General features: G+C 39.9%; 1 protein-coding gene across 1 annotated transcript in view; it reads right to left on the bottom strand.

The window, feature by feature from the left end:
• Window positions 1-27745, bottom strand: part of NRPA2 (nuclear RNA polymerase A2) — a 345762-nt gene that overhangs the window by 161382 nt on the left and 156635 nt on the right. The window contains exons 15-18 of the mRNA XM_089405878.1: window positions 23784-23911; window positions 23596-23675; window positions 22849-23090; window positions 22585-22749 (exon numbers count right to left, since the gene is read on the bottom strand). Of these exons, the coding sequence (XP_089262004.1) occupies window positions 22585-22749; window positions 22849-23090; window positions 23596-23675; window positions 23784-23911 (615 nt within the window). The remainder of the gene's footprint in view (window positions 1-22584; window positions 22750-22848; window positions 23091-23595; window positions 23676-23783; window positions 23912-27745) is intronic.

Raw genomic sequence — 27745 nt, 5'->3', positions numbered from 1 at the left:
GTCTATCAGTCTTCTTCCATTTGTTTTTATTGGTCTTATCATTTTGCTGAAATGATCTTTCATTTTGAGGCTGAGTTTGCTTAGGACCCTTGTTTGGTTTAGGACCATTCTTTTTAGGATATGACTTCTTAGGATTCTTTGAATTTGGTTGCTGCTGGGCAGCTAACGCTTTCTTGGAAGAGTTTCCAAGATTAAGAAGACCAAGGTGTAAGAGTTTTTCTTGTTCTCTTATTAAATAATCACAAAAAGAGTCAAAGGAAGGGGCCTTGTAGTCTTTTCCTTGACAAATGAAAGCTTCCCTTGTAGAATGGAAGGTGGAAACAAATACAGAGTAGGCTGGTCCCAACTTAGTAAGGATGGAATAAATAAGGTTACTATCTTCTTTCTTAACCTTAACACCTTCCAAGAGATATCTAAGGGTCTTGAATTTGGACAAGAAATCTTCAATGCAAGAAAAATTATTAGGATCCAATGTAAGCAACTCATTTTCAAGTTGATGGGCTCTAATTTCATTTTTAATCCCAAAAACTTTAGTGATTTGTTCCAATGCTTCATGAGGGGTCTCAAGTTCTGCAATATGGAATCTAAGATCAGGAGAAATAGACATCCCTATCAAACCACGTGCTTGATCTTGTCTATTTTCCCATTTTGTAGCCTTGTCTTCATCTTTTGGTTTCTTCTCTTGGTCTGTGGCTATTCTGTAGAGACCTTTACTTCTAAGTAAATCTTCCATGTAGGATACCCATTGGAAGTAGTTAGTGCTGTCAAGAATGACTTGGCATGGACTTTCCATTTTAAAAAAAACTGAAGCTGAAGATGCTGAAAGTAAGTGTTCCAATGGATAGATCTCGAAAAATTAGGCTGTTTAAAAAAAAACGGCTCTGAAAAAGGCTTCCGGATGAAGAAGTTATGGCTTTTTGAAAAAAAAATTGTTGAAGTTGTCGGCAGAATGTGCGGGAATGAAATAATCCGCCCCCACAAAATGGAGACTTGAACCCAAGACCTCTACTCTCTTAAAATAGCTTTGAACCAATTGATCTATACAAAAAATTTGAGAGAGAGAGAGAGGGGGGGGGCTTGGTTTGCGTGCTTGCCTTGAGAAAGCTCTTTTTCCCTACAAAACACAAAACACAAAACCCAACACGGACATGCAAAGAAAACGAACCTTATGGCTCGAAGTTAGCTTTAGCCAAAAAACTAGATATTTTCGAAAATGAACCTTGCGGCTCAAAGTTAGCTTTAGCCGAAAAACTAAATATTTTTCTCAATGTTTCTGATTTTCCGAGATCACACTAAGGTGCAGGGAAAAGAGCATACGCATGAGAAAAATCCTTCCGTTCTGTTTCTGATTTGCCCAGATCGCACAGAGTCGCAGGGCAAAGAGCATACGCAGAAATGAAAGGTATAGATCCGGTTAAAAAAAAGCTAAATAAACCGAAATAAGCAGAGAGAAAATAACAGTAAACTGCAAATAAGGACTGTATACCTCCAGATCTTAAAAATGACGCAGCTAGGGCTACCGGTAAATACAATAAATAAAGATATACACATACATTCGATTGAAAAAAAATAAAAAAAATAAATATATATGATACAATGAAATTCAATAAAGCCATCTCCACACAAAAAGTGTAGGAATTTACAGGGTAAGTTCCTCAGAAAGAACACCAAAAGGACACCGCTCACAACCAGATCACAGATCAATACACCAGTATTTTTGACGTGGTTAAAACCCTCAAAGAGGGAAACAGTCCACGGCCTGCGCCAACGTGGCTACTACAGGCAATTTATTAATCAAAGAATGAAAATTTACATAAGCTTCTCTCATGCACGGATTACCCGAACAATGACCCTCCATGCGCTTTAAATAGAACTCATGGACCAATCAGGTGTCAAGCCACGGATCAAGTATCGGTAATACCGAGGAGAGAGTGAACCGTCGGATCACTACATATCGTGACCGTCGGATTGTAAGTTACAAAATGTACAACGGTAAAGAAACACACTTTACCTAACTCTATACCTAACTCTACACTAGACCAAGTTGAACTTAACTATATCCTATGTGTCGGAATATCCTAACAAAAAGCACATCTGGATGTTGCTCCTCTTTAGGTTCTGCTCGATGTCATGGATGAGCAAGAAGCAGAATTCGGTTTCCTTCAGCATTGCTGACGTTGAATACATTGCTGCTACTATGGTCTCCTGTGAAGTTGTTTGGTTGAAGAAACTCTTTAGTGAGCTGTTTGGACATGTGCTGGATACCACTGTGATCTTCTGTGACAACCAGAGTGGGATTCGTCTTTCTGAGAATATTGTATTTCATGACCACTCCAAGCATATTGATATCAGGTACCACTTTATCTGGGATATGGTACAACGGGGAACAATAAGGCTCCAACACATTGGGAATGATGATCAGATCGTCGATATTCTTACGAACTCCCTGGGGAAGATCAAATTCTTAATCTTTCGTGAACGACTTGAAGTCGTGGAGAGACCCTCTTATGAGGGTCCAGTATGAGATGGATGTTGAGCTCTGGGAGCTTTAAGGGGCCTGGGGTACTTCTTGGAGCGATGAGCAGCCATAGGGTGAGTGGCTCACCTTCCCCTAGTGGTGCGCGATGTATAGGGTGAGTGGTTCACCTTCCCCTGTGATACCCCATGTTGAGATATGCATAGATCATTGGCTCACCTTCTCCTATGCCATATGAGCAGGATGAGTTATTCACCTTTTCCTGTCGGCACATCCTACCCATGCAATCTAGGACTCATGGGAATTACCTCTCATCTGGCCAATGAGTAGGGAAATCAGGATAGCAACCATACTACTACCGATGGACGCATCGTGTACTACCGTACTCCCTATGCTAGGATGTTTGATATTGATCTAGGATTAATGGAAACTAACTTTGGGTCAGTTAAGAGTGGTATGACACACTCTCTATTATTGGAGACTGAATTCGGGTCAGTGGAGAATGGTATGATAAATTCTCGATCATTTCCTCTTTCTGCATGGTTCAGCGGAGCAGAGACAGGGATGGTATAGATTGTCAGACAGTTTGGAAGGTGAAGTTCTCCCTAGTTGAAAGGGAGTGTTAAATTTGGCAACTAGGGCCAAACTGCACCTTGGATAGCTCATATGTGGTAGCTGATATTTTTATTAGATTCCTCTCTTTGAGAGGTGTAGGATTGATCTAAAGATCATCCCATTCTGACATGTACAAATGGAATTATGAAGTTATTTAGATTATGGACAAATTGTCAAGGTCAGCCAACCATCTAATTTGCACCCTCAAGCCCACAACGTTACATATAAATACAAGGAGCCTTCTCCTCATTTTATCATCTCATCTCACTCATTATTCTCTCTCCTTCGTTGATTGTGTACGAATTTCAAAGGCAGCTATCCACATGTGTGAAGAAGAGAAGGGTTTTTTGTTCCTGCGTTGACCGAAATTGCGGAAGGGTTGTTTTGATTTGTGTTGACCAGCGTTGACCTGTTTTGACTGTGATTTTGTGTGGGGGATCTCTGTTTGGGTAGGCCGCATTTTTGGGCACAGAAATCGAGTTTGTTCGACCATTGTTTGACCAGCGTTCCCTGCAAAAGGGTTCTCTGCAGCGTTGACTTTTGTTGACCGGATTTCACTAGACTTTTTCGAACTGTTTTTAGGCTTATTTGACTAGTTGTTGGAGGCCGATTTGACCGAGTTTGACCGAGCGGTTTTGGAGGTCAAAATCTGCTCTATTATCTAGCGTTGACTTTCTGGTTAGGGCATTTTGTTACTATTGTTTGACTGGTCAGATTTCACTTTGATTGGGCAAGTGAAAATTGTATATTGTACTCTCTCTCTGTGCTAAACTTTTGAATAATTATACGAAGAATGATCAAGGCTTTCTGTTAAATTATGGTATGTTCTATGCTTAGAGCAGTTTACTTCTTTTCTTCTTATTAGCCATTGATTAGCAATCACATATACATTAAGTAAAGTGCAGATAGAACATTAAACAATCGATAGAAAACAAGCCAAGACAAGAGACACAATATGTGGCGACTAGACAGAGACAAACCCCAATGCGGGGAAACCCTTTGATCAAATCTTCTTTTATCTTCAGTAGTTCAGTAGAGAGAAATAGTACAAAATCAGAATTCTGTAATTTTATATCAGCAGCAGCAAACCCTAGATGAGCAAAATCAAACTTAGTCAAACAAGATGAAATTGACCTCCAGTATTCTTGGTCAATTTCCCGATCATCTAGTCCTCAAACACCCTAAAGAAGCAGCCCATAAACAGCCCCAAAAACACAGTCAAACTACTGTTGACTGAAGTCACCCTGCTGCCCCAAACTAGGGCAGTCAACAGTGGTCAAACCAGAGGTGAGATTGCCTCAGTTTGCGTGCCAAAATCTGCGACCTGCATAGGAGATGCAGCGACACCAAAACCGTACTCCTGAATGGTCAACGTTGGTCAAAGAGATGACCTGCAGTTTCTGCATCCTTTCTGCGTCTTCCTTCCCACGTGTGAGCTACTCCTTCTGTAACCCAAAGCTAAGGAGAGAGGGAGAAGAATGAGTGAGATGAGATGAGTTGATAATGAATCAACCTCACCTATACTTGTATGATTTGTTGAGCATGTGTGCCATGTTAGCGCCTGAAATTTCACCTCAGGCTGAGAAAGGTAAACCTCAAGGCAACATCAAACCACTTAGCCTCGTAGCTAGCCCTACGGGGCAGGAGAGGGCTCTCTCCGGTCTATCTCGGTCAAAATCTTCAATGGGCGAGATAACCAATAGGGTAACACTGATTTTAGGCTAGTAAACTGATCAAAAGGGTTGATTTGGGATTTTTAGGGTTTTTGGTGAAAAATTGAGGAAATGGCAATTTTGGGTGCGGGGATTGGACACAGTTTCTGCAGGGGGTTCTTTGGGGCGAGGTAGGAGACAGTATTGATGCCTTTGATAGAGGTGAATGGATGAGAAAGACAGGTGAGGAGCTAAGGAGAGCAAACAATAACTTTGAATTCTCCTTAAACAGTTGAAAACATTGATATTAAGCAAACTTAAAAGCAGAGCATGACAGTCATGAATTCTACTTTAACACTTCATTTGCCTAATTTGCAGAAGGAAAAATAAGGAAATGATTCACATAACACACTTACAAAGACAAAGAGAAACACACCATCAATCATGTGACCACAAGAATCCCAAAAAGGACTGCAAAACCCTGGTCTTCCTTTGCCAAAAATTGCAGAGATACAGTGAATAATACAATAAGAGCTTCTCCCTCAAGAGTCCAACCATGAAAATGACCAAGAAAGTACATAATATAGGCAATCTAACATCTTTCCTTGCCTCTAGGGGTCGAGCTCATCCTTCTAGGAGCTGTTTCAACCAATTCTAAACTGAGCACTAAAATCTAGGCAGTCAAAACAACTTGCCTCTATAAGCTAGGAAACCAATTCATTCATTAAATGTTTGCTATTTCATGAATGAATCTTCTATAATAGGTAAATAAGTGTCATGTCAACATAAAAATACATTAATTACATCAAAGAGGGTGAAAAATCCCATCAAAAGTCAAAACTAGTAAAAGCTGGGCGAATCCATGAGCTGTAAGTGAAAAATTGTGAAAATTGCCTGATGGGTCGCGCGCCAAATCCTGACGGGTCGCGCGCCTTTGAGAGCACTTTTGGGGCACTTCCAGGTGTCCAAATGAGGCAAGAGTAGGCTTGTTGGAAAGGTCTGTGAGTCTACTTTCCAACCCAACTGGAATTTCTGAATTTGGTTGTCATTTGCCCCTCCAAAATTGCAATCTCCCAAGACTGCTTTCTGTGTGTCAAAAATGTGGCAGAAAGTCATTTTTTGCTTGTTTTTTGACTTTCTGGAGGCCCAAAACTTCATAAAATCTCTTGGCAATGGGTGAGCATGTGTAACTTTTCATGACAAATCCAGAAATGCTGAGTTTTCCCAGAACGGAGTTGCCAAATGAAAGGGTCGCGCGGGGGGTGAGACCCGTCAAGCGGAAAAACCTGTTTATGGCACAAAAAATTCACAAATGACAAAATTTTCTCCAAATTTCTTGAAATTTGGGCTGGGAGTCCCCAATCAAGTACCATGCTCAGTCAAAGAGGCTTTGACCAAAATTTGGAGTGGATCGGGCCTTTTCCGTCGTTTTAGTGCCTTGGCCAACCTCCTTGGATCCGACGATTGTAATTTTGACATTTCTCTAAAACCATGACACCTGTGCAAAAAGTGAAGGAGGTTTTTCTTCTTTGGCATGTTGTGGACAAAAACTCTCTCAGTTTTTCAAAATTCATCTTTGATTGTTCTGAAACATCATTTGAGTGAAACTTGCCCCGATGTGTGAAACAAGGAATTTTGTCGAAATTAAGCGAAATGAAGGGGATAAGGGGCTTCTAAATTCTTGGGGAAATTTTTGGGAGTGGGGAGGGATGTTAGGAAGCAAGGGAAAGTGGAATCTCAGAGATTGAGCGAGGGGAAGGGGTCCAAAAGGGCAAAACACAGCCCAACCTAGAAAATTGCCAGGTTGTAGCTAGAAACTAGGGTTTGTGCAAAAAATAAGGAATTTGGCGAATCTAAGGGATGGGAAGCATTTGATAAGGTACTTTAAGAATAGGGGAAGGTGTATGAACATCAGGATACAAGTTTTGCCGATGATTTGACCGTCCAAGAGAAATTAGCTTTCAAAACCCTAGGAGAGGGAAATGACCCTGCCTAGGCGCAACTGAAGCATGAACAAGGTGTAAAATGACTCATTAGACACTGACATGATAATGAAAACCCTATGAATGATGATAAACTCAGCTGAATGGTGATATGGACTGGCATTTGGGCAATTCTAGAAGGAGTGAAAGCAAACCCTAGACCTAATGCCTAGTGACCAAATTTTGCTTGAAGACTCACTGAAATGACAAAATTTGACTTGGAAACTCTGAGACCACTTTGTAAGAGCATATTTGATCACTGGAGGAACGCTGGAAAGACTGACACTAACATTGGCTCCAATGGGGATGGTAGCTCCTTGGAGGTGCCAAGAACCGCAGACCTCCGGGAGAGCAGACCAGTGCTTTCAACCATTGGGCAATGGAGTCAAAAACTCAAGCTGAAATGCATGACTAAAAACTGATGACTTGAAAACACAAATTGACTCTCACTCAACTAAAAACTGACTCAATACTTAAACACAACCGACAAACTAGAAATGATGCTCAAAGTGGAGCTTATTCATCAAAACCTACTCTAACACTTTCATTCATCACCGGATCAAGTGAAATGAAACAACCAATGCAACCAAGTAAGTATTTTGTCTGCTGCTTGAATTCTCCACAAGTTCTCGCTTATGAACAACAAGAGAGAACTACTGAAAGGCAATTCCCATGATAACTTAGAAACAGATTCGTTGAATGATATGAATTCTCTATCCACCTCCAAAAACATTGCATAAGGATCTTGAAGTTCATGCACACTGGAACTGAGCTCATCCAATGGATTTCTCTTCTCCTCATACCATGAATGCAAACTTTGATCTAAGCCTTGTGACGAGACCTCTGCTGAAAATAAGAAAGAAACTGGCTGCCGGATCAAATTTGTATCAATACACGTTTCAAGCTCACATGTAGTCAATGGAGAAAAACTTTGACTGCAAACCTCATCCAAAACATCAGCTATTGGATCATGAAAAACTGGAAAAGACTGCTGCAATCCCATTTCTATTGGTTCCATTGTGATTACATGATTGCCTACATGCTGCTCATTCTTCACTGAAGATGGACTATGCAAATTTCCTTTCAAATACTGAAATGATTCAAAACAGAATGGTAGGGAACCTTCTTGTATCATTTGATCAAATATGTCAGCTTCCATGCCTTCATCTGCAACTTGACAACCAATGGCATTTGGGGGCTGCAAATCTGATGCTACAGGCTGCTCAAGAATTTTGTTATCTGTCTCATCCTCAATATTTACACTGAGAGATTGCTGATTTATTATAGGCTATTCATTTGAAGATCTACTATGCAATCTACCCTTCAAAAAATGAAATGATTCAAAACAGAATGGTACGGAGTCACCTTGAATCATTAAATCATGTGTGTGCACTTCCAAGTCTTCATCTGCAACTTGAAAATCAATGGCTTTCGGGGGTTGCAAATCTGCATATGAGAAGTTTTGAACAAAATTTCCATTGCTCTCAAGATGATTCAAATCAATACTTGTTGACATTTGATTTCTGATTGCATGGTAGTTATCTCTGATGAACTGAAATGAATCAAACAAAAAGGCAAAGATCCTTCACTTACTTCAAACTTTGCTGCACTTTCCTCGTCACTGTCATAGCTGATATGTGATGGCTGAACATTATATTCGAGCTGCTGAAAATGAACTTCCTCCACCCACAAACTAACTGTTGGTTTGTCTGTAAGATTAGCTTTTGTTTGGAGAACATAATCATCATCATACTGATCATACTGAGGCAAATCATCGGTATAAAACATATCATCAAGCATGCAGGTCATATCAACAGATCTCTCTTCTCCAAGGTGATCTACAAAACAATCATTATCAGATCTATGACAACTAGGGTAAGAAACAAAATGTTTTGGATCAGCAACTTGTTCTTCTTCAATCAGCGAGCCATGGGCTTGAACATCATAAGCATTTCTTGCGTTGATCTTGTCCATCATCTTTTCTACTGCACTTACCAAAATGTCAAACTTCACCTCTAGAGATTTTGATTCGGCCGGATCTATGTTTTTCATCTCTTCTTCTTTCAACCTTGCCCGTCGGATCAGCAGATGAGCTTCTACATTTACTGCACTGTTTTGCATCTCGTGAAGTGTTGCAATATCCCTTTCTCTCAACTGAAACTCCATCTCCGGATCAAAGGCACCCGGATAGTGCAAGAGAGCAGATCTAGGAGAAGGTCTAATATCAACTGGCATCGAATAATAAACTTGGTTAAATCTGGTTGAAAACTGTTGTACTGTCTCCCCTGGCAATCTTTTCAGCTGGTTATACTCTTCTACAATCAAGAAAAAGTTCTGTCCGATCATCCACCTGTTGAGAAAAACTTTGACAAACTGCTGGAAATCTGAAATGCTTGCATCAGGCAGGGCTTTGAACCAACTCTTCACTTTGGCTTGCAAAGAAAGAGCAAAAAGCCTTATACTAACATCTTCTTCATCAACTTCAAAAAGATCTAGAAAATTCTCAACATTCTGCACATGTTGCTCAGCGTTGATATTCTTACATTCACCGTCAAACCTCGGCAAGTATAGATCATAGTTTTTGGGGAAAGTATGAAGAACAGGAGGTAAAACAAGAGGTTTATACCGATCTGGAATTTTACAAGGGGTAGGGGTATGTACAGCAGGTATAGGTTCATCACAAAATTCAGAAAAAGGATCTTGATCAAGCTTAAAAGCATGCAAATCTTTGGTATTCACAATCTTCAAAGGGAAAGAATCAACTGCAGGCAAGGATCTTTTCTCAAGCATGGTATACTTTGCAAAGCCTTCTTGACATTCTTGGGAAAAGAGAAGAAATAATTTATGACAAAGAACAAAATGTCTTGGATGAAATTCCAACTTGAGTACCTGATATGTTCATATTGTCCTTTCATGTTTTTGTTGGTCGGGATCATCCTCCAGTGGAGTCTTTGGATCTGATCTCGAAAATGATTTAGAGTCGCCAAGTGAATGATTTCAGCCTTTCAAGTGTCTAATCGTTGTCCACTATCAACAATCAGATCTGAACTTGATACATGTAGTGGGGTAAAATGCAAATGAAGTGCTGTATTCACAAGCTCACGGACATTGACTGAAGCAGCGTTTATCTACTTCCGCTAATGCAAAGCAAAAGCGTTTCGAAGGCTACCTGGCGTAACTTCAGGGTCCGTCTAAGACTTATGAAACAAACACATCAACCCACAAACAAGTTTGTTCTCCCCAGCAGAGTGGCCAATATGTTAGCGCTTGAAATTTCACCTCAGGCTTAGAAAGGTAAACCTCAAGGCAACATCAAACCACTTAGCCTCGTAGCTAGCCCTACGGGGCAGGAGAGAGTTCTCTCCGGTCTATCTCGGTCAAAATCTTCAATGGGCGAGATAACCAATAGGGTAACACTGATTTTAGGCTAGTAAACTGATCAAAAGGGTTGATTTGGGATTTTTAGGGTTTTTGGTGAAAATTTGAGGAAATGGCAATTTTGGGTGCGTGGATTAGACACAGTTTCTGCAGGGGGTTCTTTGGGGCGAGGTAGGAGACAGTATTGATGCCTTTGATAGAGGTGAATGGATGAGAAAGACAGGTGAGGAGCTAAGGAGAGCAAACAATAACTTTGAATTCTCCTTAAACAGTTGAAAACATTGATATTAAGCAAACTTAAAAGCAGAGCATGACAATCATGAATTCTACTTTAACACTTCATTTGCCTAATTTGCAGAAGAAAAAGTAAGGAAATGATTCACATAACACACTTACAAGTACAAAGAGAAACACACCATCAATCATGTGACCACAAGAATCCCAAAAAGGACTGCAAAACCCTGGTCTTCCTTTGCCAAAAATTGCAGAGATACAGTGAATAATACAATAAGAGCTTCTCCCTCAAGAGTCCAACCATGAAAATGACCAAGAAAGTACATAATATAGGCAATCTAACATCTTTCCTTGCCTCTAGGGGTCGAGCTCATCCTTCTAGGAGTTGTTTCAACCAATTCTAAACTGAGCACTAAAATCTAGGCAGTCAAAACAACTTGCCTCTATAAGCTAGGAAACCAATTCATTCATTAAATGTTTGTTATTTCATGAATGAATCTTCTAGAATAGGTAAATAAGTGTCATGTCAACATAAAAACACATTAATTACATCAAAGAGGGTGAAAAATCCCATCAAAAGTCAAAACTAGTAAAAGCTGGGCGAATCCATGAGCTGTAAGTGAAAAATTGTGAAAATTGCCTAATGGGTCGCGCGCCTTTGAGAGCACTTTTGGGGCACGTCTAGGTGTCCAAATGAGGCAAGAGTAGGCTTGTTGGAAAGCTCTGTGAGTCTACTTTCCAACCCAACTGGAATTTCTGAATTTGGTTGTCATTTTCCCCTCCAAAATTGCAATCTCCCAAGACTGCTTTCTGTGTGTCAAAAATGTGGCAGAAAGTCATTTTTTGCTTTTTTTTCACTTTCTGGAGGCCCAAAACTTCATAAAATCTCTTGGCAATGGGTGAGCATGTGTAACTTTTCATGACAAATCCAGAAATGTTGAGTTTTCCCGGAACGGAGTTGCCAAATGAAAGGGTCGCACGGGGGGTGAGACCTGTCAAGCGGAAAACCCTGTTTATGGCACAAAAAATTCACAAATGACAAAATTTTCTCCAAATTTCTTGAAATTTGGGCTGGGAGTCCCCAATCAAGTACCATGCTCAGTCAAAGAGGCTTTGACCAATATTTGGAGTGGATCGGGCCTTTTCCGTCGTTTTAGTGCCTTGGCCAACCTCCTTGGATCCAGCGATTGTAATTTTGACATTTCTCTAAAACCATGACACCTGTGCAAAAAGTGAAGGAAGTTTTTCTGCTTTGGCATGTTGTGGACAAAAACCTCTCTCAGTTTTGCAAAATTCATCTTTGATTGCTCTGAAACATCATTTGAGTAAAACTTGCCCCGATGTGTGAAACAAGGAATTTTGTCGAAATGAAGCGAAATGAAGGGGATAAGGGGCTTCTAAATTCTTGGGGAAATTTTTGGGAGTGGGGAGGGATGTTAGGAAGCAGGGGAAAGTGGAATCTCAGAGATTGAGCGAGGGGAAAGGGTCCAAAAGGGCAAAACACAGGCCCAACCTAGAAAATTGCCAGGTTGTAGCTAGAAACTAGGGTTTGTGCAAAAATAAGGAATTTGGCGGATCTAAGGGATGGGAAGCATTTGATAAGGTACTTTAAGGATAGGGGAAGGTGTATGAACATCAGGATACAAGTTTTGCCGATGATTTGACCGTCCAAGAGAAATTAGCTTTCAAAACCCTAGGAGAGGGAAATGACCCTGCCTAGGCGCAACTGAAGCATGAACAAGGTGTAAAATGACTCATTAGACACTGACATGATAATGAAAACCCTATGAATGATGATAAACTCAGCTGAATGGTGACATGGACTGGCATTTGGGCAATTCTAGAAGGAGTGAAAGCAAACCCTAGACCTAATGCCTAGTGACCAAATTTTGCTTGAAGACTCACTGAAATGACAAAATTTGACTTGGAAACTCTGAGACCACTTTGTAAGAGCATATTTGATCACTAGAGGAAGGCTGGAAAGACCGACACTAACATGCCACACATTTAGTTGTTGGCCAATCTTGACAATTTGTCAAGTAAATACAAATAAATTCATATCTCCATAAATACTTGTCAGAATCGGATGATCTTTAGATCAATCCTACACCTCTCGACAAGAGGAATCTAGGAAAAATATCAGCTACCATAAATAAGATGACCCACATGGAGTAATCCGGATTTAAATAAGAACGCAACAAATTACAGAGATAACCATAAATACATATATGCAACGGAAATAATACTTCATTTCATTAATGTAAAATACTGAAATATGCTTACAAACAGAAATGGAAATAAATCAGCTAGGGCGATGGTAGCTTTATCTTTGAGAAGAGATGTAGTGGCTACATGTCTCTGGACTCTATTATAATGAGGCTCGAAGGCCTATTTATTGTTGAGAAACAATGGAAAACCCTTAACATCCCAAAACCTAACCCTAGAAGATGAAACGCCAAATTGTGGGCCTCGTTTTGGGTAAGTTGGTACATCAACTTCCCAAGGTCATAACTTTGGCACCCGATCTTCGTTTGACGCGTACAATAGCTCGTTAAAAAGATTTATCCGAGCACTACAACTTTGCGAAGAGCAACATCGGTCCATGGACCCATGTTGCTCCTAGATTTCCCAAAAAACGTCGTTTAGGGCCTCAAAACGGCTCCAGAAGTTCAGGACCCGAAAAACTGCTAAAAATAGTAAATTGGGCTACAATTATGGAAACTAAAAAACTAAAAGAGACAGTTGTGGGGGTCCAAGTGGGATAGGTGGGTGGCCACCAACATCCACCTGGATCATGGAGTTTGGCCCTAGTTGCCAATTTTAACAGTTTCCCCACAATTAGGTTTGTCCCTGGTTGGTGCCATATCTTGTGTCCTCTTGTCTTGGCTTGTCTTCTACTGTTATCATTTATGTTCTATTTGCATTTTACCATCATGTTGATGTGATTGCTAAACTGGATATCGATATTGAGCTAATAAGAAAATTGAAGTAAAATTGCTCTTAAGCATAGAACATACCCTTGTTATCTAAAATTAACAATAACACCTACCATAGGTAAGGATCACACACACATCCAAGTTTCCTCACCCATTGGCTTGATGGGTGGCAATCCCAACAAGCCCAGCTTGTGGGTAGGATGCATACTTGGTATACTCGGCAATAGGGGAGAATCTTACTATGAAATAGGTAGGATACCACTTACCATGAGAGATAAAGATTACATGTATTATATTGTCAATGAGATCCCTCAACCCCAGGAGTTCATCAGCTTCATTCCTATCCCTGGGAGCTCAAACAAGGTGGAAGAGCAGAGCTTAGTGTCCTTGATCAGTCGTGACCCCTTCCATCGGTCCAAACTGCTCTCTAAAGACCAAAGGCTTTCCTTTCGACAAAGCCTTGCTAGGAATATCTGCTATCTACAAATCAGTGAAAATGTGATGGAGTCCCACTACTCCTCTCTGTACCATATCTCGGATGTAGTGGTATCTAATCTCAATGTGCTTGGACTTGTGGAACACGGGATTCTCTGTCAGTCGAATGCCACTCTTGTTGTCGCAATATATCATTGTCGTATCCAGAACCTACTCAAAAAGCTCTCCAAAGAGCTTCCTCAACCGTACTGCCTCGCAGGTAACCATAGCAGCAATATACAATGCCTCATTCATGCTAATGGCAACGAAGTTCTGCTTCATGCTCATCCCAGATATCATTGCAAATCCCAAGCTAAAACAGCATCTTGAAGCCCTCTTCCTGTCAGTAACATTTTCAACCCAGTCAGCATCAGTGTATCCATGTAGTCTCACATCCCCAACAGTATATCTCAATCCAAGATTAATAGTCCCATGTACGTATCTCAGCACATGTTTAGCGGCGACCCAGTGTGCATGTAGAGGCTCGGTCGTAAACTGACTCAAAGTGTTAACTACAAAACATATGTCAGGTCGAGGGTTCACAACAAACATCAGTGCCCCAATCATTTGTCAATATTCAGAGGGATTTGCGAGATCAAGTTGATCTACGCCTCCACATAACTTCTTCAAGTTCATTTCCATTGGTGTGGCCATGGACTTGCATTCTACCATTCCAAATCTTTCTAGCAATTTCACAACATATTTCCCGTGCGAAAGAAAATCTCACCATGTCTCTACCACACCACTAAACCCAAGAAATAGTGCATTAATCCAAGGTCTTTCATATCAAATTCAGAAGACAAATCCTTCTTACACTCTATTGATTTGGGGTAGCATCGGCTGTGCTCTATGTCTCAAATTTTGCAGGGAGGCTTGGGCACATGTATTCCAAATAACCCAGAAAGCGTTTTCGAAAAATTCCACCCATAAATGATTTTATTAAAATAATTAATATTTTTTAATGGGACCCTAAGTTTAAACTTAGGAAATTAAAAATATTAATGGGTATTAATCTAATTGTGGGTGTAACTTCTAGAAGAAGACGAAGATCAAGCTAAAATGATCTTAGCCATTGATTAGCTTTTAATCTAGGCCGTTGAATGTCAATGAGAAGAGTATTTAAGGGAGCTTGAGGGTCATTTAGAAAACACAGCGAGAGATCAAGAGATCGAATTTCTAAAATGAGAAGTTCTCAGGAGGAAATTCTGATCGAGGAGATTTCTTACAGTGAGTATCCCTAAGAAGGAAGTTTTCCTGGGCCAGAGAGTACAAGGCAAAGAGAGGGCAGAACGACGTCCAGAGAGAGGCAGAGGTTGGCCCACGCAGAGCTGACGCAGTGGCAGCATAGGCCTTAGAGGGAAATCGAATTCCTACTAAGGAAATCGAGTTTCAATAGCCGGGGGCCAGGGTGTGAGATCAAGAGGTAGATATTCAAATTTTCTAGCCAGCAGAGGGTTCGGAGAAGGAGCGGCGTGATACCCAGCAGGGGTGATGCAGCAACTGCGTGGGAGTGACACAGTTATGTGCAAATGCTCCAATTCAGCGTGATCAGTCTTAGATTTTCCCAGTGACAGGGTGAGATCATTTCACCATTCATTTTGTCCAGTTTCTCTCTATATCGGATTGCTAATTGAGCATCTAGGAATTGTACTCATATTTTCTCTTGGAAAATAATAAAACCCTCAAATCTGTTGCACCGGCTTTCCCGCATTGGGTTTTTCCAGGGACATTTGTCCAAAAATAACGGTGCCAATTGTGTTGTATTATTTTTCTTGCTCAGTCTCTTGTTTCCGCATAATATTTAATTAAGTGAAGGTTGCAGTGTATGTATTACGATATTTTCCATAGGAAACTGCAAGTAATTTGTTTAAAGGAATTTAACAAATAGGAGTAACATCATCAGTGGCTGCAATAGGCATTTTGTTGTAGGAATTTTCACATGGTATCAGAGCTGCAGGTGAAGCAAGAAGAGAAATGTCGGTAGATCCAGTGCTGAGAAGAAGAGGGAAATCGAAAAGCTGCAGGAGGCAGCAGTTCGAAACCTCAGAGGGTTTGCACAGTTCTTAGCCGGAGCGCTGAAATTTTGAGGCAATCTCTCTCCGAGTGAGTTGACGAAGAGGACTTCCAGTTCAAATTTTTGTCATGGCAGAGGGAGTAGCATTGAAGCCTCAAAGTGAGGAGAGTTGGTGGGACGCAGATTTTTCTACAGGCAATTTTCTGGGTAGAAGATCTTCAAAAGAATGAGAAGAAACACGGCGGAGGTAATTTCTTCCTCAGAGAATTCCTATCCAAGGAACTTGAATTCTCTAGAGCTAAGCAACAACAAGGGAAGCAATTTTACTAGTTCCAGCAGGGAGTGCATATGCTAGCCCAGCAGCAGCACAGACGAGAGAGGAGGACATTCGAATTTCTATTTTTGACAGAAATGGTAACCAGTGGCTTTGAGGGATTAGGACAAGTTGGATGGAGCATCCAACTATGTCATCTAGAAGGCAAGAATGCTATTCCTTCTAGATGAGCATGCTCGTAAGACATACGTCAACAGCATGGTATTTATCCCTGCTGATGCAGATCCATTGAAGAAGTTCAAATCAGAAAGGCCAAGAGGAGGATCCTTGATGGAGTAAAGGATCGTGTAGTGTGTCATGTCACTAGTAGAGGGACTGCCAAGGAGATGTGGGATGCCTTGGCCACGCTATATCAGGGAGGATCTTTTGAGGAGCGGAAGATGTACTTGGAGCAGAAGCTGAGATCTGCTTAGATGCAGAAGAGGGAGCATGTGGATCCATTCCTCACAAATCTGAAGGAAACTCGTGACGAGTTGTCTGTTGTGGGACATACACCTCAGAATTCAGAGTTGGTTAGACTGGCCCTCAATTATGTCTCAGATGAGTGGCAAGACTTTGTCTAGAGTATCCTGGGCAGAGCAGCATTGCCAAATTGGGATGAGATGTGGGCAGCTCTAAAATAAGAGGAGCTAAGGAGAGATTTAGTTAAGGTCAAACTTGAAAGAAGCAGCAACAGTGGATCGAAGCCCAAGGAGGAGGAGGATAATGCAGCCCTTGCATCGAAGGGACAGCAGGAGTAGCGGAGACGTAAGAGGAACGTCTTGAAGATCAAGTGTTTTAGGTGTAGTGAAATGGGTCACTATGCGACTCAATGTCCTCTCAAGAAGGACAAGGATGAGAAACACGATCCGAACGTTGCGCCCACGAAGATCGAAGAGGAGGAGTTCTCCATGACAACTGAGATACCTCCAGGAGGGAGGTGGATTAATTTGGAGTTGTAGTTTGAAAGAGCTACAGATCGGCAGGATCCTTGAGGAGTCCACTTATTAGATCAATACCTTGCTACAGGAGCCCAGCTTTGCAGTAGCAAGATGGACTAGTGTCGGATGGTGCCGAGGAGTGTCAGAGAGACAGTTGCAGTGGCTAGGAGCGCAAGAGACTGAATAGCGCAGAGAAGAGTTGGCAGCAGTGAAGATAGCATAGAGCAGAGGTCAACAGCGACGCAGAGTAGATTAAGAGGGTCAGCGCAGAGACTATCAGCAGCCAGGCTCCAGCATTCACATAGTGTCATACTAAACACAGTTAGTACAGTATTTTTGGATGTTTTTCCGTTGTTGATGGAGTAGAAGCAACAGTTTCTAGTGCAGTAGAAATTGGCAGTGGCAGTGCTAGCAGCAACACAGATGCAGCACTTGAGAGGGAGCTGTAGTACGGATGTAATGTTGACTGTGGCAGTGTTAACAACACCATAGTAGTTGGTGGACAGCATGTCAGATATCAGCAGCGTAAAGGACGATGCTTCAGAGTCAGAGAAGTATGCAGCAGCGCAGAGGACGATGCTTCAGAGTCAGAGAAGTATGCAACAGCGTATATTGCTAGAGCACATTCCTCGCTAAGAGGGAGTGTTGATTTGGGGTAGCATCGGGTGTGCTCTAGGCCTCAAATTTTACAGGGAGGCTTGGGGAGATGTATTCCAAAGAACCCGAAAAACATTTTGGAAAATTCCACCCAAAAACGATTTTATTAAAATAATTAATATTTTTTAATGGGTATTAATCTAATTGTGGGTGTAACTTCTAGAAGAAGACGAGGATCAAGCTAAAATGATCTGAGCCATTGATTAGCTTTTAATCAAGGCCGTTGAATGTCGACGAGAAGATTATTTAAGGGAGCTTGAGGGTCATTTGGAAAACACACCAAGAAATCAAGAGATCGAACTTCTGAAGTGAGTAGTTCTCAGAAGGAAATTATGATAGAGGAAATTTCTTGCAATGAGGGGCAGTGAGTATCCGAAAGAAGTTTTCCTGGGACGGAGAGTACGAGGCAGAGAGAGGGTAGAACAACGTCTAGAGAGAGCCAGACACTGGCCCATGCAAAGCTGACACAGTGGCAACGCAAGCCTTAGAGAGAAATCGAATTCCTGCTGAGGAAATTGAGTTTGAGTAGCCGAGAGCAGAGGTGTGAGACTGGGATGGAGATATTCGAATTTTAGAGCCAATAGAGGGTCCGGAGAAGGAGCAATGTGATACCCAGCAAGTGTGACGCTGGAACTGCGTGGGAGTGACACAGTTCTACGCAGACGCTCCAGTTCGGTGTGATTAGTCTCAGATTTTCCCAGTGACAAGGTGAGATCATTTCACTATTCATTTTGTCCAATTTCTCTCTGTATCGGATTGCTAGTTGAGCATCCAAGAATTGTACTCAGATTTTCTCCTGCATAATAATAAAACCTCAGATTTGATGCACCGGTTTTCCCGCATTGGGTTTTTTTGGGGACATTTGTCCAAAAATAACGGTGCCAATTGTTTTGTATTTTCTTTCTTGCTCAGTCTCTTGTTTCTGAATAATATTTAATTAAATGAAGGCTGTAATGTATGTATTACGATATTTGTCGTAGGAAACTACAAGTAATTTGTTTAAAGGAATTTAAAAAATAGGAGTAATAACATCAATTGTTGCAATAGGAATTCCAGTGTAGGAATTTTCACACACTCGAGAATCAGAGGCTCACCACCTGTCAAGAATAAGTCATCAACATATAAAACTAAAATGAGGGGCATACCTTGGACAACTTTGAAGTAGAGGTTCGATTTGGCATTGCTTCTTGTGAATCCAAGCTTCATCAGGTAGTTATAAATGCGAGCATACCAAGCCCTAGGGGCTTGCTTCAATCCATAGAGTGTTGTCTTCGGCTACAAACATGATTCCATGCCATACACTTCAAAGCCCTGTGGTTGCTCAACATATACTTCTTCCTATAGAATGCCATGTTGAAATGCAATCTTCACATCCATTTGGTGAAGTGTCCATCCCTGGCTAGCAACAAGAGCCACAATAGATCGAATAGTAATATAGTAAGAAATGGGTGCAAAAATGTCATTATAAGCTTCTCCCTCTTTCTGGGAGAAACCTATAGCCACAAACCTCACCTTATATTTCTCAATACTTCCATCTACACCATGCTTAATCTTATCCAACCATTTAGAAGTCACAACAGACTTCCCTTCAGGCCTCAGAACTATTTCCCATACATCATTCCTCATTATAGACTCATATTCCTCTACCGTAGCATCTTTCCATACCTGTTCTTTTACTGCTTGTTCAAAGGTGGGAGTTTCAATGTATATGATGGAGCTCATAGCTACAACATGACCCTAGTATTGGCATGGCTTCTTACTTTCTCTAAATATTCTTCTAGCAGCAGTGTGTCTTTCAGGGGCCTGCAAGGAGTCACGAAGCCACAGACGTCTCTTCCTGGCAAGACAATCACTTGGAGGGGAATCCAAGGGGTCCATGGGTTATAAAGGATCTTTAGCAACATCATTCTTTGGCTCAGGCACCGGAAGACCTTCTAGTAGACCCATGTCATCATCCTTCTTCTCAACATTGGAAGGAGGAAGAGGTGTGTCCCTTACTTTCCCAAGGGAAACATCTTCATCGAAAGTCACATCTATGCTAAATTCTATATTCCTTTGACCAAGCACATATATTCTATAGGCTTTAGAATTTTCAAAATATCTAACAAACGTACCTTTCTTTCTAGAAGCTTCCAACTTGTTCCTCTTGTCCTTCGACACATGAAAGTATACACGTCAGCCAAAGATCCTTAAATTTCCAACATCGGGTGACAAAAATATTAGTGAAATTCGGCATGATGGTCTGCGAGTCCATAAACACTCTAATGATAACAAATTTGAAGAAGTTGTGAGACTTTGATTCTGACTTGTTGGATCCTATTAATTGGCTCATTAAACTATTTGCTGCATGGATTTACTAATTCTGATTGCGCTGGATATTCTGAAGACAGGAAGAGCACTTTTGGATGTTGTTTTAGCCTAGATATCATGGATGAGTATGATGCAAACCTTTGTTGCACTTAACACAGCTGAAGTTGAGTATACATTTGATTGTTCAACCTGTTGTGTAACAGTTTGACTTCGAAAGTTGTTTACTGATTTGTTTGAACAGGTGTTGGAATCAACCATGATACATTGTGACAATCAAAGTTGTGTGAATCTTTCTAAGAATTTGCTTTTTCACAATAGGTCGAAGGACATTGAGATCAAGTGTCACTATATCTAGGATGTTGTCTAAATAAGAGTCGTGAGGCTAGAATACATGTATATTGATTAGTACGTTGTTGATGTTTTGACAAAGCCACTATCCCAAATGAAGTTTGCCTACTTTCGTGAAAAGCTTGGAGTGGATGAGAATTCCTTTTAGAGAAAGAGAGCATTGATTATATAGCATCATGAATCTTCCTTGGACTTGGTTAAGAAACCATGGTGTATGGTTGGGAAGATTGTTCTGATTACTCCCTTGGGTCATTGACTTTGACTGAGAAACCATTATGGTTGACGAGGTTAGTTCTGAGGCATGGAGTGCTCCCTTAGGTCATTGTGTTTGAATGAGAGACTAGTACATTTGGTTGAGGACACTGATTTTGAGTTATCTCCCTTAAGTCATTGTGTTTGACTGAGAGACTATGTAGTCAGGGAGTTTGATATTGAAATAGGGATTCCTCCCTTAAGTCATGAACCGAGAGACCTTTGTTCATGGTCGGGGAGATGGACCCTGTGTACTCTCTTAGGTCACTAGGTTTGAATGAGAGGCCATTGTTATGGTCAGAAAGATTGACTTTGATTACTATCTTGGGTCATTATGCTTGACCGAGAAACCATTTCATATGATTGGAGAGTTTGGCCATTAGCTTTGGCTTGTGGGATGAGCTTGATGCTATCAACCTTTCCTTATGATGAGATCTGTACATCTGATGAAGAGAATGAAAAATACCTCCCTAGTTAAGAGGGAGTGTTGGAAAATGGTAGTTGCGGTCACTATTTTTATCATCAAAGTCAAAGGAGAAATTATTGTCATACTTTTGTACAAGTCAGGCCTATTTTAACAGGTCGGCCCCACCTCTTGAAGAGCTTTGACCCTTGGTAAAAAAACCCTCCATTAGAACAAGTATATAGTGGGATTCGACCCACTTCATTTGGCATTCAATCAAGCATCAATTAGGCTCTGTTCTCAAGCATTCTACTCACACGAGAGGGAAGAATAAGACATATGTTGACAAGCGATGTTTCACTTTTTTGCACTTGATTTGACCAGCATTGACTTGGACTATTCTGTTGTGGCTTGACCAAATCTTTAACTGTCTTGGAGGCCAAATATTCTCAAGATCTTTGAATGTTCTGTTGACCGAGTTCTGGTCCAGTTTCTGGGCGTTGAGCACGGGTTGACCGCAGGTCAAACCCTGCCGTTTGACAAAAATTCTCCGAGGAATTACAGGACCAAATTTTGGCCCTTTGACAAGTCTTGACATGTGAGCAGATCGTTGACTCTCTCTCTCCTTTGACTCAACTTGACTTGGCATTTAATGTGGTCAATGGTTGACCAGTGAGCAGATCATTGACTCTCTCTCTCGCCTTTGACTCTAAATGACTTGGCATTTAATGTGGTCAATGGTTGACCTTTGACTGGAATATTCTGATGTACAATTTGGATGAATTGCTCTCTCTCTCATAGGAAAGATTACCGGGTTCTCCCCCAAGTGGGGTTTTATCGCAAGAAATTTTGGTGTCTCTTGTTTCATTGTTTTCACTATGACCTCTATTGCTCTATTGAAGTTAATGGTTGAAATTTTCAAATGTACTTGCCTAATGATTGGAATACTCTAAAAAATTCAAAATTGTATCATTGGAAGTAGTTATTAGATTGAAAATTGTTCTCGTCTCCTTCTAACTAGAAAATCAACATACAGTTTGAGACTGAGGAAATCGACAAAAACTTGGCATGATTATTCCAATCCCTGAAGACCCTTGAACGTGTTGATGTGTTCCTACCTACTTCAAACTTTGTACTCTTGCAACTCTGAGTATTAAAGATCAAACCAAAATCTTTTGGTAACCATAGATCAAGAGTATTTTACTATAAGAATTCACTCTCTTTGTAGTTCTGGCGTTCAAAGTACAATTTCTTTCAAACACTGGTAACTGAATTAGTACAATTCAAGTAAATTTGCTAGCATTACAAGTTTTCTTCTCATTCATCTCATAACTCCACATACAAGGACATATTCCAATTAAATTTAACTTGGTTTTAAGCTTTTTGAAAGGCACTTTGTCATGTTGGAACCATCATTCACATGCTATTTAGTCTAGCTAAAGTTTGCCTGAAGATTCATTCGCTTGGCAGCTCAATTTTGGTGTCTGTTTTGGTCATGATTCTTCCTCTGAATGCTTTTTTACAATCCCATGTCACAGTTGTCGCAGTTTATCTCATTAAAAGACCAAATTCCTCAAGCCAAAGAATGGGCATAGGTACCTGCTCAAATGGGCCAATAAGTTCTATGTTACGATGGTCCTTGCTGCAGTTTTGAATGTTTTTCACCGGTCTGACAAATCTTGAAGGTGTTGTGAAAAGATATAGTCCAGGATATGCACCAGCAAATGTGCATGGAATATATCCCACCTCGAGATCCTCTGGAATCTGGTTTAGATAAATGTAACATACAAGCAATGAGTCAGAATACATTCTACCTGAATGGTACCAATCTGAAATATCATTAAAGTCATGTAAGAAACATACCCCTGATGCTTTAGCAAGCTTCAAACTCCGCAGATGTTCAACAGCTTCTGAAATTTTCAAGGAAGTAATATGCCCAATTATCCGACCATCCAAGAGAACACTCAAAACTTCTGGTGGGCCAGCATGTTCCAACCTTGGCAACACAGGAGTCATTCCAAAATCTATCAAGACATTTGTGATTGCTTTCAATATTTTTAAGGGCTGTTTAATATTTCCCTCTGAATCAATGTCCGAGGTGATTCCTGCAAATGTCCCAAATAATTCAGTATAGCAATTTTTTAAAAAGTAGTATTTTAGCTACACTGGCTAGATAATGCAACTTAAGGTCAATCAACTATAGAGTTTAATGTAAGAGCAGTGACCTGCTTTATACTAAAAACACGTTCCATCAATTAATATCTTCAATGTTTAAATTACAGAAGGAGAGCATGTTGCCCCCCGTTTACACAACTCACACAACTTAGAAATGAATGTAATTTGCAGTAAACAAAATTATAAACCTCAGCACACCGTCTGTGAACTTCTCATTGTATTTACCAATGACCGTTTAAATTCTCTTTTGATTGTCCATTTTACTTGGGTACTACCATTCTATGCAAATAAAGCTGGATTTGGATCAGCGCAAGATGGATTTCACAGGAAAGAAAGAGAAGTCTAAAGATTGAATCAACAACTTGAGCACAATGTGCATAAAATAATCTTTTAGATGAAGACAAATCATTGTTATACAACAGGCTGGTACTTAACGACATTGAGCTGTCATATGGAGTAGCAATCCACAAGGTGTTCCATCTGGTGTATGGACGGGACAAAGAAAACCCCATGACCTGCAATGTTAAGCACAAAGGATAGTCAAACATTTCATATACAGTCAAAAGTACACCAAAACATTCACTTGATACAGTGCTCATTAACCAAAGAACACACAGGCTTACTCTGGAAGCAGCTTACGAACTAAAGTAGTCCGCATCTCTGTAAAATATGCTCCTCTATGCACAGAGCGGAAATGTGAAATAAAACGGAAAAAGTTGAGCTTCTCCGCAATAACACTCATTCCAGTAGTCTGTTCAATTCCAAAAATAATCAATGAAGAGAATCACACTAGCATATAATAGCAAGTAGACATCAGTAGGCCAGAAAATACAATTATTGAAGAATCTTCCTTGAAATTCAAATCCAAATTCTCTCATCTATGCACAGATTGGAAATCCAGTGGAAAGGTGAAAAACTTGGTCCTCTCCAGAGTCCAAACTAATAATCATTTCCAAATATTCTTAATAATTGTATGATGATTGATCCCTCTGCCTTTACCTCTCTTTTCCCAACTTTTGCTTAGGTCAGTGTTGCATGCCTATAATTAGCAGGCACTATTTTTAGCAGTGTGGATGTTAGACTCCTGGTTCCAGTAAGCAGTGTTGAATTTTGTAGCTATGGTCGGAATCCATAATTTATATCTTAGTCCTTGCAATGTATAATGAATTATGTAAGAAATGTTCTTCATGTCTGTTAAGTTTAGGTATGGTCTATGCTTAGAGCAATTTAATTCAATTTTGACAGTTAGCTCAATAACTTTTTCAGATTAGCAATCACATCAGCATTAAAGTAAACTACAGATGGTCTATGCTTAGGTCAGTGTTGCATGCCTATAATTAGCAGGCACTATTTTTAGCAGTGTGGATGTTAGACTCCTGGTTCCAGTAAGCAGTGTTGAATTTTGTAGCTATGGTCGGAATCCATAATTTATATCTTAGCCCTTGTAATGTATAATGAACTATGTAAGAAATGTTCTTCATGTCTGTTAAGTTTAGGTATGGTCTATGCTTAGAGCAATTTAATTCAATTTTGACAGTTAGCTCAATATCTTTTCCAGATTAGCAATCACATCAGCATTAAAGTAAACTACAGATGGTCTATGCTTAGGTCAGTGTTGCATGCCTATAATTAGCAGGCACTATTTTTAGCAGTGTGGATGTTAGACTCCTGGTTCCAGTAAGCAGTGTTGAATTTTGTAGCTATGGTCGGAATCCATAATTTATATCTTAGCCCTTGTAATGTATAATGAATTATGGAAGAAATGTTCTTCATGTCTATTAAGTTTAGGTATGGTCTATGCTTAGAGCAATTTAATTCAATTTTGACAGTTAGCTCAATATCTTTTCCAGATTAGCAATCACATCAGCATTAAAGTAAACTACAGATAGAACATAAACATAAATCGTAGAAGACAAGCCAAGACAAGAGGACACAAAATGTTGCGCTAGCCAGGGACAAACCCCAATGTGGGGAGACCCTTGATTAATTCTTCTTATATGTTCTTCAATAGTTCAGCGGAGGGAGAGAGATAGTACATTTACACAATGGGATGGACCTAAGTGCCTTTACTTTGATTTTCGATCACTTAAAGTACATGTTCGTCTCTCTTTCCTCTTTCATAATTTCGCTACTGTGAGGCGGAATGTAATGTCGGCGAGAAATTAATTGCTCAAAAGACAAAGTAGCCAATCGATCCCCATAGGCTATAGCCCTTGATAAAGCGAAAAACCCCAAAATACCCAATGTGTGGGGAAGTTTTGGGGCAGTTGGGCAAACAAACCCAAAAGTGGGATTTGATGTGAATTTCACTTAATCAATTAAGGAGAAAATCCCCTCAAGGAAATCTATAAATACAAGAAGGTTGAATTCATTTGGATCATCATTGATTGTATCATTTATCTCTGTTTTTCTTTGAACCTGAGGCTCTAAGGGTTTTAAGACCCCTTTTCTCCTATCAATTTCGGTGGTGAAATATTCGACCCTAGTTGATAAATTTATTTTCATCATTTTATATTTTTGATCTTGTTCTAGCACAAGAATTTCTCTACACAAGGAGCAGAAAATAAGATCTATGGAAGCATATGGGCAAGAAAAATCAAGACACTAGAAGTTGGACAATTCTTAACTAAGGCTAGACCAGTTGCCACTGGAAACAGATCGAATTTCCATGACCAAGGGTCTTTGAGGCCATGTTGATCAAGATCTCTATGGTAATTGAAATCACTAAGCCAGATCTTCGAAGTTCTTCCCTAAAGCTTGATAATAATTCTTCCTAAAGCAACCAAGGTTTCCTAAACACAACTCAAACTCTGAGGCCCCTGCCAAGTTCATCTAAGGTAGGTCATCAAAGCCATCGAACCCTCTCTAAGGGCAGCACTTGAAGGTTCCAAAGGTCAAACAAGTCTATTTAAAGACAAGCAATAGTGAAGTTTTGTAACATATCTACTCTAAGATTATATGAGTTGCATTGTCACCAACATAAGCATTACTGCTGAGAAAAGAGTATCCCGAAGCAAGCAAGGGTCAAATCCCAATTCCCAGCGGACACAAGGATTCTTGTGAGTTTACCACCTTTATATGTCCATTATGAAGCCCTTAAAGCAGTTCTATGACTCCCGCAGTGATTAAAATGGTTACCCAAGCAATTGCGTAAATCAAATTAATCTTCTGAGACAACTTTGTGGACTCTTGTAACAAATGTGGATTTTATAGCAGTGTATAATGGGTTCCTAAAAGAGGTTCAAGATTGTTGGATGGACCAGGCACAAACAGAGGACGCACCTAAGGCAAAACTTGGATACTTGAGCAGACATGATTTTTTCTAGGGTTTTAGCACCTAGAATCTCTGGTTAAGGTATCAATTTGTTGTTAATTCGGTTATATCTATCTCCATCAAACGTGGAACATATTGTGTGTGCATCTATAACATTGTGCCATATTGTTGTATGGATTTGATGAATGATACGCTATACTGTTGGGCTTATTGTATTGGTTGATTTGAGGTTTGAATTCATACATTGCTCTGTTCAATCTACTGTATTGTGGAGAAACTGCTATTGTTCATTGAAGAATAACTTATCTATATTGAATTAACTATTGTTCAGAGAAAGAATATAAAATAATAATAATAATAAATTGTAGAACCCCTAGTGCCTTATGAAACCCTAGGCAAAAAATCACCTTAGATTGCTATATGAATGTCTCATATTATTTGATTTTCAAGCTTTCTTGTGTCCTGGGTCGCTTGCACGCATATCAAAGACAAGTATTTTGTGCACCGCTCATCAATCTCCCAGGGTTCGCCAAACATGAACCTTAAGGTTAAAAGTTCAGCAAACCTCAACAAAATCTTCACATCTGACTCAAGTTCAGCCCAGGCTTGGTTTAAGCTCATGGTTCTCTGTTTTGTTTGGAGAGCATTGCCAATGTTGTTACCTCTGACCTGCACCCTAGCATTGTTCTTAGGCATAGTTGTCGTCAATGAAAATTTGTTATGAATCTTTTTATTCATAACTTATATATATATCTATATATATATATATATATATATATATATATATATATATATATATATATATTGCGAACATCGCGATCGGGATTAAATTGGCGAGGGTCTGAAATCATAGATATTGTGAACATCGCGATCGGGATTAAATTGGCGAGGGTCTGAAATCGGAAAAAATCGTAAAAATCATGATAAAATCGATAAAAATCGGCAATAAATCAGCAAAATTTAAAAATTTAAAAAAAAAAATACAAAATCAAGATTTTTTCCCAAAGAATCGCGATTTTTTCAAAATGAAAAAATCGTCGATTTAATCAACTGATTTAATCGTTTCAGCGAAAATTTCGCAACACTGATATATATTATCTTAATTAAATAAAGAATAAGCAAATAATAAAATAATAATAAATAAATATTAATAATGAAATAGATTAATTAATTTAGTGCCCATTAATTATGAAAGGGCACTTATGTCAAAAGACAAGTTCTTTAACCCCTGTGGCCAGTCAACTCCTATAAAGGAGAAATGCCCAAGGACTTGTAAACCATCATCGAATATTGAATAATAAAATATATTGT

Source organism: Pinus tabuliformis, chromosome 2_2 (assembly GCF_031772625.1).
Source record: "Pinus tabuliformis cultivar Carrire ecotype Pingquan chromosome 2_2, CPIR1, whole genome shotgun sequence".
In the NCBI taxonomy this organism is placed as follows: Eukaryota; Viridiplantae; Streptophyta; class Pinopsida; order Pinales; family Pinaceae; genus Pinus; species Pinus tabuliformis.
The sequence above is the reverse complement of the archived record's forward strand: the minus strand, read 5'-3'. Positions and strand labels throughout refer to the sequence as shown.